The sequence below is a fragment of the Cryptococcus neoformans genome, chromosome 3 (genome assembly GCF_000149385.1).
Source record: "Cryptococcus neoformans var. neoformans B-3501A chromosome 3, whole genome shotgun sequence".
NCBI lineage: Eukaryota > Fungi > Basidiomycota > Tremellomycetes > Tremellales > Cryptococcaceae > Cryptococcus > Cryptococcus deneoformans.
Window position 1 is genome coordinate 1,330,833 of NC_009179.1, and position 13,209 is coordinate 1,344,041.

A 13,209-nucleotide genomic window follows, 5' to 3' on the forward strand; every position below is an offset into this window, starting at 1 on the left:
TAAAATAATCAAAACGTCTAGATGCCAGATTTGTGGTGGGTAGTTTAACTGGGACGATTTTCCTCCAATAAAGTATCGGAGGACATCGAAGGTATGCTGACGTTATATAGAAGATGGAGATTAACATCATGTTTACGCCTTTGTACTATGACAACTATGGCACAACACAAACCCTGGAGGACGGACATTGGTCGGTCTTCTATAAAACAAGGAGAGTATATAAAAAACGGAATTCGACTATACATATAAATTATCAAATTCGATTTACTGTATTTAAATAACTTTTGTGTATCTAATCCATTTCAAATTTATAATTACTCTATCTATGATTCTCCTTTGTTACGTGGAAACAAATGCACTAAAGCACACTAATAAAAATCATCAGGCGCGCGATCAATTACCCTGGCCGTCAGCAGTGGGCTAGACCATTTAGAAAATGACAGAAATGGAGCAGCCGGCGGCACATAGTAGACCATAGACGGCAGCTGCTGCCAGCTGTGATTCAGCAGTAGCATTTACCAGGGATCAGAGGACAGACGAACAGAAAGTGATAAGAGTACATAGTTTAAATCAGTTATAAGTGCAGCAGGCATCAGGAACATAAGAAGCAGAAGATACGTGAAAGAATAAAATATAATTACATAAAAGAAGTCATTCTCTCATCATCCGCCACCACCAGGCGCCAATCTCCGACAACGGTGCATGCCGCATAATCATCAATCAATCATCATCATCATACATTCATCATCAAATAAGATTAATGCCATATCACTATTTCAGGGTCCATCGCCGAGCCCGCCCGCGGGCGGCTGCACCACTTCTTCTTCTTGTTGCTGCTCTAGGAACTGGCAGAACCGCTGAGGAAAGGCGCGAGGCGTGCGTTATATATGTCAGCCGTTTGACAACTGACGACGCAGACGTTCTCGACATTACCTGACTTTCCTCATTCGGCGGCCCCTCAGTTTGCCCTGTTTGGGTATTTTTCCATCTACTAGTTGAGGGATTTTTCAGTCAGCATGCGTCATGCATCCTGTGAACCGTCGCACTATGAAAAAATATAAAACACCCAACACTGACAAGACACCCCGTTTGTCTCATTTTATTCCAATCCTTCCGCTGGTGAACAAAAGCCTCTCTTGAATTTCAATCACTTTGGCTTCCATCATCACAATGTCTCCTCCCACCGACCCTGGTGAGCATGATTTTTCCTTTTTTTCGCGACCTCACGGTTGCAGAACTGACGGTGATGATTTCTGCAGAAGCTACTGCTCCCCACCGTCGATTCTCTGTTCGAACTCTCTTCAGCTCCACCCGCCATATCTTCTATGTGGTTCTCTTCACACTCTGGATTTGTATCGACATTGCCTTGCTTGGTCTTGTATCTGAGCAGATTCACAAGTACGGTCGATACCGAGAAAACTATCCTACTGCCCAATACCAGAACGCCCTGGGCTTGCTTCTTTTCTCCACCATTATTGGTCTTCTCTTCGGTATCTTCCACTGGGCTTTGGGACTCACTATGTACCTTCCCATCTTCCTTGCCTTCGGCGTTTGGTTTGGAACTGGTGCTGGTATCCTGGAGCCCACTCCATTCGGCCATGGTTTCCAGTGCCGACACACTTGGGATTTGAGCAGATTCCCCGCTAATTGGCAACCTTACGTTGGTGAATGTAGTCGAGTCACTGCCATTGAAGGTCTCGCTTGGGCTATGTGTACGTTTTTGGACTTTTAAAGTTGGTTGATTTATTGCTAATTTCGTTTCTGATCTAGTTGCTCTCTCGGTCTTCGGCTTGTTCTGGGTCATCGCGGACAAGTACAACTTCACTAGCAAGCGATCATCTGTGTACGAGCTGGCTGAGCAGGGTGAACCCATCGCAGAGAAGCATTAGAGGGTCATGGTCGTTATATAGAGTTTTTATTTATCCCACATTATAATATTTATGGTTATATTGGTGAAGTCTCATGCATGCGTTCACCGAAGACCTTACAGCCTTGATACAGCTCTTGATTAGCGCAGGCAGAGCGTATTCTTATCTTTCACTGTTGGGACCCATTTCCGGTCACAGCGATATGAATGGTATTACGGCTTGACTGCTTAGCTCATCAGGTAATGGTAGCTGTCAGGTTTGGAGCAGGATTGAGACCCCTTTTTCGAATGTCTCTTAAGTTTGGTGTTCTTAGAAATGAGCCATGCAAACGTTAATAAATGGTCTAGAACTTGGTCGTTAAACCAGTTCAGAATACTCACTTCCTTTGAGGGTCTTTTCCACAACCGCCGCGAAAAGTGGTGACTCATCAGCCAGATTTGATTCCGTCCTGAGAAATCACGACGTGAGAAGATCACCGCCGTGACTTTTAAGCGCTTTCCCTGCCCCAAAATCACCGGAAATTAATCGAGGTGAGGTTGGACAAGCCGAGCTCATCACAAACCGAACGCGCCATCTAAACTCGCCACCAGGAGAGCCGCAAGATTCAGCTTTTTTGGTCCGTGATCACAACGCCCGGCTCAGCAATGATGAAGTAAGATAATATTATAAAAATGGTCAGCCGACGGGTTGCGCCCGGGTTGACCGGGCCATCGGCCCGTATCACGCATGTTTAACGAAGTCTGCCAGCTATCAGACATGACAACTGCTATTAATAAAGAGTTCTGACGACTGATCTTGAAGCAGTAGTTGATCTTAGATACGTGCCCCAGTTTCGATTAGGATCACTTATCCCCATCACCGAGATTCGTTGAGGTTACTAAATAACAGACGACCCGTCGCCGGCTTCTCACATCTGACACTGTAACTCTGCTGTGAGTTCGCGTCTACCTTACATCAATACGCCCGAAAAGCATTGTGAGCAAAGGCAGAGGAATTCAGTCAGTAATAGCGACAGCAAATACAAAGCAGATTGGTTGCTGATCATACTTGCATTCAGAAACATTCCAAATGGTGGCATTGGCAAGCAATTTCCTGGGCAATCCATTTATAACTCGGGATGATGTCGAGCGAGGCTGTATAGCTCGTGAGTGACCATAATTACGCCGACGACTTGGTCATGAAGAAGCACTATCGCTAACCCCAGAGTAAAAGTGCTAGATCCTCTTTCGCACCATACTTCTCCCGGCGGTGCTATCATAGACATTGGGAACACAGCTACACACTATGATCAGAAAGCCGTTGCTCTTGAGACCTTCGCTAGACCCCTCTGGGGTCTGGCGCCTCTTCTACTAGGTGGGGGCAAGTATATTGGGGTTGAACGCTGGATCAAAGGCTTAGCTTCGGGGACGGATCCCAATTCCTTCGAATACTGGGGAGCATCCGCAGACAAAGACCAAAGAATGGTGGAGATGAGTCCTTTGAGCTTTGCAGTAGCAATCGCTCCCGAGGTTTTTTATGCAGTGAGTATAGCGGAGACATCATTGGAAAGGTGCTTGGGAACTTATGCACCATTACAAGGGACATACGGATGCCGTCAAAGAAAATATTTGCCATTTTTTACGGAGTTGTATAGGAAAGCAGATGCCAGACAGTGAGTTGATTCCCATCTGGTGGGGTGAAGAAGCTCAATTTCACCTAAGCCAACTGGCTATGGTTTCGTGTTTTCGCCAATCTTGCCCTGCGCACTGTGGGGTCTGCTTTCTACAACCCGGTCCAGATGGAAAAGGACCTTGAAAGGCTGGAAGAATTTCAGCTAACTGGTCACCCTGCCTGTGGCCATGAATCATCCTCTGCTGGATGGAGCCGTGATGGTCCAGAGGAAGTTAAACAACTCGATTATTACAGCTCCAGTTTTGCTATTCAAGTTGCACAGATGATCTACGCAAAGGTGAGCTATATTCTTTCCGATGGCGAACTCCCTTAACACGTGTATCTACTTTGCAGCTGGCGATTGAAACTGACCCAGAGAGGTGTAAACGCTACAAGCAAAGGGCCAGAGACTTTATACAGGACTTTTTTTATTATTTTTCCGATGAAGGTAAGATGAGATAATTATATTGTCCGTCATTATTAAAGCTGACTTCGGGCATTGAAGGAGCTGCAATTCCATTTGGAAGGTCTATGGTATATCGATTTGCAGCGATTGCTACAGCATCTGCAATGCCCTTTGCAGACGTGGAACCTCCGAAGCCACTTCAATGGGGTCATATCAAGGGACTCGTCCTACGACACCTCCGATATTGGAATGATGCCAAGGACATATTCCGCAGCGACGGGACTTTGAACATAGGATATCGCTTCGACTGTATGAATATGACTGAGAATTATAACGCACCTGGTAAGACTGATTTTACTTTTCAGGAGATTGTCGTTTTTTGTCAGCTGATAAAAAATATAAGGCTCTCCTTACTGGTGTATGAAGGCTTTCCTTTGTTTAGGTGTTCCTCCCGACCATCCCTTCTGGACTTCCGAAGAACTTTGTTGGCCAAGCGATCTCTTCCCTCCCATCAAATCACTCCCCGACCCAATGCACATTATGTGTCGGCAAGGAGGGCATACATTCCTTCTATCGTCCGGGCAAAAGCCGCATTACGCTATGCGACATGGAGTCGCGAAGTATTGCAAATTTTCTTATTCGTCCGCCTTTGGCTTTTCGTGTCCCACTGGTGATATGGACTTGGGCCAGCTAGCAGGTGACTCCATGATTGCCCTCTATGATAATTCAGACAGTGCAAAAGGCGGAGATGGAGAGACCTGGCGGGTCAGAAGAGAACCATTTGACTGCTCTATTGTTGGCAGAGGTACTGCACAGGTGCATTTGTGCTCGAAATGGAAGCCTTGGAATGATGTCTTGGTTGAGACATGGTTAATACCTCCTCAAGCTACGTCACCCAACTGGTATCTGCGTGTCCACAAAATCACATCTGAACGAAAGTTGAAATCGGCAGAGGGAGGATGGACAAACTATGGCCAGGGTATCAATGGCCGAGCTCTGATACAGTCGTTCTCAGGCCTTACAAGCCCGGGAGGCGATCAAGAGGTGGGATGGGCTCGTGCGGTGACTGAAGGTGGGGCTGTCGGGATTTTGGACTTATCAAATTGTTCTTCAAGCGGAAGACGTCTTGGACAGCTGGTGCAAATTGATCCCAATGCCAATGTCATCTTCTCACGCGGCATTCTTCCTAGTCTTGTGGGTGACATTGCTGAGGGTGAAACCTGGCTGGCAACTGCTGTCTTTGGTCTACCGTCATTAACAGGAAAGCCACTTGACTGGCAAAAAGGGTGGGATGAGCCCCCTCAGATACCATCCTGGATTTCATAGCGGTTTATTTATATGCTGTTTTGAAGGCAACGAATGGGAATACTTGGATGTATCAATTGTTTTGAATAACTGCAGTAAAGTTTAGTTGACATGGGCCATTATAACTTGTTCAAATGCTCTATTTATTTAAATGTCACATTTTATTGCTCGACTAATAGTAAATCCGAGCAATCAACAACTTAGATAAATTTTTAGTCATGTTGAAAAAAAAACTGGTACAGTACTTACCACCACGAAATCATCAGAGCCTACATCCAGCTTCTTGCCCAGAGGTTCAATTACACGCTCCACCAGCGCCTGCGAGCACCACCCATGCAACCCACCGTGCCCTCCCTTGGTTGCCTTTGAAATGACAAGTTTTCACTTCCGCTGTGTAAATAATTAAACATGTCACTACATACTACTACTACTACCACTTTCACTTCATACGACCATATCAATGCTCCTCTTTTCTTTCATCATTAAAAAGAGGCTGATTATTTAGTACCATTTAGTGGATAGTCATGTCTTAATACGTCCGTTTGCACGCACAATGACCGCTTGAAAATGGTCAGGAATGGCCAAAATCACTGCACCACTCCGTCACCACGCACGCATGGCGAGTCCAGCCAAGGCGTTCCAGTTTGCGACGAGAGGTCGGAGACTGGCCAATGTCCGTCGAGGAGCTGTGTCGAGCCTTTATTTAAAGAAGCACATCCGCTCGTGCCCTCCCCTATCTCAGCTCCTCGCTTCATTATTCTTCTTTTGAAAGCTCGGAATCCTCTTCAGTACTCAATTAGCATCCATAATAGCTAACAGGCTTTGCGAAAGCCAGGTCTCTAGCAGAGCTCACACAGGTCCTTCATATATACAAAACTCTTCGCAAAATATCTTTTAAGCCCTGACTATGGACAGCAACCAGCTTCCTTCAGCATTCGGCAAACGGGCACAATCTCGGCCAACAAAATCAATAGGCAACCAGCTATCCCCAGCAAGCAGTAACAAAGGCAACACCGATCGGCCTGGACATGAAAAGCCGGATTATGGTCCCCCCAATGCACGACAGGGAGTGAAAAGGTCGCAATCTGCTACATCGATGCACGGAATAGAGGCGTCTTCCCAAAAACATCGAGGCAATAAGGAAAGTTATGCCAAGTACAAGATAACTCTTTGCACGACAGCTGACATAAAGTAGCGCCTGAGCCAACCATCAATCTGTAAAGTCGGCGGCGCTGATCGATCTTCCGGTATCATCACGCGTCCGTCACGGTTCGACCGTGCTCCAGCCAGGATCTTCCTGAACACCTTCTGCGAAGATCCCTGGGCATCTCTTATAACACAGCGGATGGCTTCACAGCGACCGCAAGGTGGCTCAATCAGTTACACAGACCAGCATTCATCATAAGCACAGAATCGCCTTGTGACCATGAGCCGCTGAGGACCGTCAGTTTTTTCCCCCTCAATTTCATAGCAGAGTAATAATGAACATGCAGAGATGCAATTTGATCAGATACGGGTATTAATCACATGATATGCATGGGTTCCCATTGATCGTCCATACATACAAGGTGGGTGGGCAAACGTATTCAGTGTCCGTCAAGAAACAAGCTTATCACTGAATATACAAAGCGCATTGCGCAAAGCAAGCCCTCCCACCCCCTATGCCCTTCCAGGTTGTTCGATAAAATGAGTTGGGAGGTTGTTTGAGTTATACAGAAATTGAGCGAACGAGAATGGGGCAAGAAATGGAAGTACCTTATAAATGTAATGTAATGTAGCGTGCAACACACTATGTAATAAAATATAAACATGAGCGATCCGCACACGAGCGATCTTTATTATCCCTGCTGCTGTATAAATCCCTTATGGTTCTTTTCGAAAGGTGTTGACACCCAAGCGCCTTCGCTGTTCGATGCAATGTATGGGTTTGCACCGATTGTACAACGTATTTGCTTGATGGCTGCTAAGGATCATTCATAATCTGCATGCATATGATGCATGTCGGGCAGAAGTCAGATAAGTTCTTTTTATTGATTTATATCTCATCATAAAAAAACAATATCATGAATGAAGGCGGTGGACGAACGATTAATGCAATGCTAAATTTGTGAGAAATCAGAGGAGGCAGGTCTATCACATTGCTGCATTCTATCGAACCAAGTGCGAGCAAGGTCATTAAGCTAGAGTTATTCTTCTGTCATATCTTTTGAAGGTAAGTCTGATAGCAAAGGCCGCAATGGCGCAAGTCACTGAGAGTATGAAGAAAACGTTTCCCTCTTTAGATTCTACTCCTCCACTGAGCGTCTGTTGGATTGGTAAGAAAGCGGCCCCCATGGCAAAGTTCAAAACCCAGTTTAAAGCAAGACCGACGCTTCCTGCAGCATTAACGGCATGGCTGGGCATAACTTCCGGCAGTACCACCCATGTCACAGGCCCAAGTCCAACTGAAAAGGCCACCACGAAGAGGATGATACCAACAATTGAAAGACCTGCAGCATTGGTATTGATGCCAAATGCCAGGAGCAAAGCAGCGAAGGACATGATAGAAGTGGGCAAGACGAGGAGGCGCCTACTGCCAAGTCGCTGTCACGACATTCGATCAATAATAGTAATTATAATAAACATAAGACCGGTCATACCTCAACCAAAAATATTGGAAGTACAGTGATGGGAAGCTTAATCAAGACCACGATGAGAGCCATCAGCCGAGAGTCTCCCTGAAATACTGGAGTTAAAATCCGTGTTGAAAAGTACATCACTATTGTCGGAAAGTGGTTAATCTAGTCAGCCGCTTGCTTTACAGATAGCTTGCGTAGATGCATATTTGTACCTGGTGCAACACCGCATAATTGCTGCGACATCTGTGTTGCAAGAACGACATGGACTTCGTAACCGAACATCGAACATTAGCACGAAGCTCTTCAGATACAGTGTCACACTGCACTCACATCCTTTAATAACATCGGGTTCGCGAGATAGGAAAAGATCTTTGATAGTCAATGTCTCCGCCTCCTGTGATGTTTCCAGAAGGGCTTCGATCTCTGGGGCCTCCTGTGATTCCACTACAGGATTATTCACCAACAGACTTCCCGCGAGTTGAATCAGTGCGAGCATAGCGGGCGCGATGAAGACAAACCGCCAACGATCGGGATGGGCGAAAGGGAAGGATAATGACTGTGCTGCCAGCATGCCGATAACAATCGATATTTGATTCGAAATGCCCAAAGATCTTTTCATTGATGGAGGCGCTAATTGTGCTACGAAAACAGGAACAGTTACAGTCGACAGGCCGCAACCGATGCCAACAAAGACGCTAAGCACTAGATGAGCAACGATTATCATACAATTCGCATTGGAGACATACCGCCCTATTAACATGGAACTTGTACCTTCAGCAAAACCGATGCAAGTTGAGCCTGCAAGAACCATAGCAGCTGAAAGACGCAAAGTCGCTACTTGACCATAGCGCAAAGTGGTTGTGCTAGTAGCAAGGGATCCCAGAAGACCGCCAAGGGTGAAAATCGACACCACAAGCCCAAATGAAGAAGTCTACAATGACATAACCACCCTCATGAGCTTCTTATACTTCCATTATGAGAGGACCTACCGTCATAGGTATACAATCGACCGGGATTGCGATAGGGATTTGAAGAATTCCAGTATGATTTTCTGCCTTTTGGCAGGTCACACTTTGCTGGATACCATTCAAGCTAGTGATAGCGAAGCCATATTGCATAATATGAAGAACAGCCCAGCAGGTTGATAATACCATAGGGCACAAGACTCCTGTGTTCAAAAATCGTGGCAGCACCATATCGCTTACGGCGAGGACACTTCAAATAAAGGTAATGTAAGTTTACGTATATTAACTAGAAATATAGACAAGTAATAATGATGAGATAGAGAAGACTCACGATTCACAAATAAGGCAACACTTGACACTTGACTGTGGTCAGAAAGAAAAAAGGTACGTATGTATAGTAAGTAGTGGACAAAACAAGATGGTTTTTCTTCTGTAGTATTATAACATTGAAGAAGGACGTAGGATTGACATCAATTCAATTCACTGAGGAGACACCGCCCTTGCACAGTAAGATTAATCCTACTTTCCTCCAGTCGATAGTTAGTAGTAGTCGTTAATGCCTCCTCGTCGTGACCAGTTTCAATTAATCGAAAATGATGACAGCAACAGCAGCGAACCGGCCCCGGCGACCGGCGACCGGCGACCGGTGAAGCGGTCGGTATCGTCGGGGCCGGTGAACTTTGATCCGACGTCTTTCACCTCACTCTTTCGTTCGTTGCCAAGGGACGTTTCGTCGGGATTGAATGCCCAGTGTAGACGGGTCACCATTAGCCCTTATTAGTCACGATCTTTTTGTTGTCATGGGTTACAAGATACTAGCGGCAGCTGTTAACTGCGAGAGGCATTTTCACCGAGCCGACAATCATGCCGGACCGCTTTCCCACATCGGACGTTGGCACTATTCCAACACCGGAAGGTGAAAAGATAATCAGCTCTTTAAAAGCCTTAAGACCAGTCGCCATTTCCCGCGACAACTGATAATAGCCTTGTTTTATTGTTTGACAAATCAACAACTTCACCATGCGCTTCCTCTGCCTCTTCGCCTGCGTTCTATCTAGCGCGGTCGTGCAGGGATCCCTCTTCGTGCTCAGTGAATCTCAAGATCAAAAAATTATTCCTGAAATCCTTGAAAAAGATAACAGCATTTGGCCCTATCACCATGAGGTATTTGAATTCCACCCAGAGCACAAAGACCTCTCCACAGGGCTTGTCCGACCCCTTTGTGTCTTACATACTTTGGGAGAAGGAGCAGACGACTCATACAACTTTGAGAAAGCTGTCCATCAGTGTGGTCGCGGCGGCATTGTGAGATTACCAGATGCCAACTAGTATGTTCAAGTCTTGTTCAACTTTCTAGTCATATATCCTAATCTAACTGGATTGTAGCACAATCAGTCGTCCCCTTGACATATATCTTTCCAACTCCGTTCTTGATCTTCATGGTTGGCTATCTTTTTCCGCGAACGTCTCTTCATGGATTGAAAATCGGATGCCTCTTGGCTTCCAAAATCAATCACTTGCATTTGTGGTGAGGGGTAATGATTACATTCTCGAGGGGAATGATAAAGGAGGGATAAATGGAAATGGACAAGCTTGGTATGATTACGCAAAGGACTACGGAAATAAGTTCGGGCGGTGAGTCGGTTTCTCAGGCTAGCCTGTATTGTCCTTGTCATCGTTCTGAACAAGACTTCATTTCAACAGGCCCATGTCATTGGCCATCAAAAACAGCAAAAACGTCATTATAAAAAATTTCAGCATTGTCCAGCCACAATTTTGGGCTTCCCTCATATGGGGTTCGGAAAATGTGTACATAAAAGATTTCTACGTTAATGCTACTAGCTTCAACCCGGAATCTTCCAGTGATCAGAAGAACTGGCTTCAGAACACTGGTGAGTAAACATAGGATGATGGGCTTAAGGAGTGTAGGTGCTGATAAAATGATAAATTTACAGATGGAAGTGACACATACCAGAGTCACAATGTCACTTACGGTGCGTTTTCGTTCAACTGGTAATAAAAATTACTTTCCTGATCCGAATGGATATAGAGAATATGATTTACCAGGGTGGCGACGATTGTGTAGCATTGAAGCCAAATAGTACATCCATCACACTTCGTAATGTGACTTGTTACGGAGGGACGGGTATTGCCTTTGGATCGATTGCTCAGTACGCGGGCGTGGTAAGTGATGTCGGACCTTAGGATCGCCTTCATAGCTGACTGTCGAGATATTGATCTCATATAGAAAGATGTGATTGAAGATGTATTTATGGAGGATATTCGACTGTATCCATCTAATCAGTGCCCAGCCTATCAAGGTGTCTATTTCAAATCTTGGTTAGGGTAAGTGTCCGACTGACATCAACTAGCCTTGCCCAGAACTGACCACATTGCAGATACTCTATCGGACAGCCACCAAACGGTGGGGGTGGTGGGTATGGATATTGTCGTAACGTGACAGTAAAGGATGTCTACATGGAGGATATATGGCATCCTCTCGTCGTCCAATCTGAGTGGGTTTCGCTCTACTTTACTAACTTTCTGTAATAAGGCGGTGACTATATATCGTGCTGATGAATGATACTCCACAGCTTAACCTATCTCACTTTAGACCGTGAAAAATTTACAGATTCCGGTCTCTTCGAGTAGGTTCTTTTATAAGATTGACACGTTTCTGGATCTGATTGATTGTAAAGGTGGTATGATATCCACCTGAAAAATTTCACAGGAAAAGCTTTGGGTAACAGGATCGCCTGGATGTCCTGTTCCAAGTTGACACCATGTCATGATTGGACATTTGAGGGCATGGATATCATGCCAGGTAAACAAGATCACCCCGAGATCCATTATACTTGTAATAATTTTGTGCTGGGGGGGAATGATGGACTTAATCAGTGCCATCCCAGCAACTCAAAGCTTGAAACTGAGAATGGTGGCACACTCTGATGAAGGGGATAATAGGCTTTGATAACGTTTGAGTGATGTAGGACGTAGCCTTCTCAATGTACTGGACTTGAACTATAGTTGAGGTGGTGATCAAATTACCGAACTGAACGCAGGGCACATAACCGTACTACTTTGCGTGCAACTAAACGTATCTACACGCTATATTAGACCCTACCCTTTCTGGAACGGCCCATCCCCTCGCTTTTCGCACGTCCCCATCCAACGTCTTTTCAATAACCTCGGTGGCATACTAGCTCGTAGCAACGAATAACTGTCCCCCGACAACAACTGGAAACCGATTAGCCGAAGGTAATTCGTTCAGACTTGACTCGTTTGAATTGTCAAAAGAGTGCTCATGCGTTGTTATAATATGGCCGGTCCTCGCCGGCCCGCATAATCGAAGTTTATTTATTTTAGTAACACCGTAGTTATAAGAGAAAAAGGAGATAAAGGACGGAACCAAAAAAATCTGTAGACTCAACGCGAATTGATTTATCGTTTTTCACCACGTATTTTATCATCCTATTTGTTTTTCCGACAATTTCTTTCTCGTCCTTCTCGACACCGGCAGCTCGTCTATTAACCAAGAATTGGCCCTTTGTCCAGCTCCAGTCAATTCACTTGGAGTGATCTACAACAGCTAGCATGTCAATCCCTCTTCCCAGCGCGATGCCCCTTTTACCGCCCATATACCTGCCGGGACAAGAACCTCTTCCTGCCGGAACCAGCGACTGGGAACGTCAAGAGATGCAAACCGCTTTGAAGTACCAGAGATATATGGGCATGGTCATGGAAAGTTGTCCCTTGAAAGTTACCATTGCTGGCGTTGGAGGTGAGTCTCACTGGTCTTTAAAAGGATGTCTTCTCATGTACTTCATTGTTCAGGCCTTGCGATCGGTGGCTTTTTTTCTCTGATGTCCGCTACTTTTGCATACGAAGACCCCTTGTCACGAGCCTCTAATAAACTCACAACAACAAGGGCTCAGACGATGTTTGTTTTCAAAGAAATGGGGAGGAACATGTGGTCAAGCGGTAGAGGGTTTGCCAAAGTTGGTATGGTGTACTCAGGCGTGGAATGCTGCATTGAAGGAGTAAGCATTGTTGGTCCATTTTTATCCTATTGATAATGCTTATGATCAACAGTACAGAGCAAAAAACGACATCTATAACGGTGTCTCCGCAGGATTCCTTACAGGTGCCATCTTAGCGCGTAACGCAGGGCCAACTGCTATGTTAGGCGGCGGTGTTGCCTTTGCTGCCTTTTCGGGTGCCATTGATTGGTGGTTACGCAGTGCGCCTGCCGAGTATGTGGAGTTTATTTCAGTTTATGATGAGCTCTTTGCTGATAGTCTTCACAGCGAAATTTAAATCCAATTTTTTTTTTTCTTTTGCCCAAAAAATGTTGTATCATCACAGTAAATATGCATCGGACTCCATGGCACAGTATC

At 45.4% G+C, this 13,209-nt stretch overlaps 5 protein-coding genes across 5 annotated transcripts; 4 read left to right on the forward strand and 1 right to left on the reverse strand.

The window, feature by feature from the left end:
* Positions 1-1,170: 1,170 nt before the first annotated feature.
* Positions 1,171-1,889, forward strand: CNBC4600 (hypothetical protein; the record flags this gene model as incomplete). The annotated part of the gene is made up of 3 exons (XM_771312.1): positions 1,171-1,192; positions 1,260-1,712; positions 1,771-1,889. 3 exons carry the CDS (start codon positions 1,171-1,173, stop codon positions 1,887-1,889), a joined length of 594 nt encoding a protein of 197 aa, XP_776405.1.
* A 1,047-nt stretch (positions 1,890-2,936) lies between these two features.
* Positions 2,937-5,250, forward strand: CNBC4610 (hypothetical protein; the record flags this gene model as incomplete). The annotated part of the gene is made up of 7 exons (XM_771313.1): positions 2,937-3,012; positions 3,081-3,388; positions 3,447-3,519; positions 3,569-3,816; positions 3,873-3,966; positions 4,024-4,266; positions 4,328-5,250. The coding sequence occupies 7 exons, from the start codon at positions 2,937-2,939 to the stop codon at positions 5,248-5,250; spliced, it is 1,965 nt and encodes a 654-aa protein (XP_776406.1).
* Positions 5,251-7,404: 2,154 nt separating this feature from the next.
* On the reverse strand, positions 7,405-9,043 carry CNBC4620 (hypothetical protein; the record flags this gene model as incomplete). Its single annotated transcript, XM_771314.1, has 5 exons — positions 7,405-7,812; positions 7,869-7,987; positions 8,070-8,542; positions 8,594-8,778; positions 8,837-9,043. The coding sequence occupies 5 exons, from the start codon at positions 9,041-9,043 to the stop codon at positions 7,405-7,407; spliced, it is 1,392 nt and encodes a 463-aa protein (XP_776407.1).
* A 789-nt stretch (positions 9,044-9,832) lies between these two features.
* Positions 9,833-11,761, forward strand: CNBC4630 (hypothetical protein; the record flags this gene model as incomplete). The annotated part of the gene is made up of 9 exons (XM_771315.1): positions 9,833-10,140; positions 10,199-10,447; positions 10,517-10,704; positions 10,768-10,806; positions 10,863-10,996; positions 11,061-11,158; positions 11,212-11,328; positions 11,407-11,460; positions 11,512-11,761. 9 exons carry the CDS (start codon positions 9,833-9,835, stop codon positions 11,759-11,761), a joined length of 1,437 nt encoding a protein of 478 aa, XP_776408.1.
* A 645-nt stretch (positions 11,762-12,406) lies between these two features.
* On the forward strand, positions 12,407-13,129 carry CNBC4640 (hypothetical protein; the record flags this gene model as incomplete). The annotated part of the gene is made up of 4 exons (XM_771316.1): positions 12,407-12,593; positions 12,647-12,852; positions 12,905-13,065; positions 13,120-13,129. 4 exons carry the CDS (start codon positions 12,407-12,409, stop codon positions 13,127-13,129), a joined length of 564 nt encoding a protein of 187 aa, XP_776409.1.
* Positions 13,130-13,209: the final 80 nt, after the last annotated feature.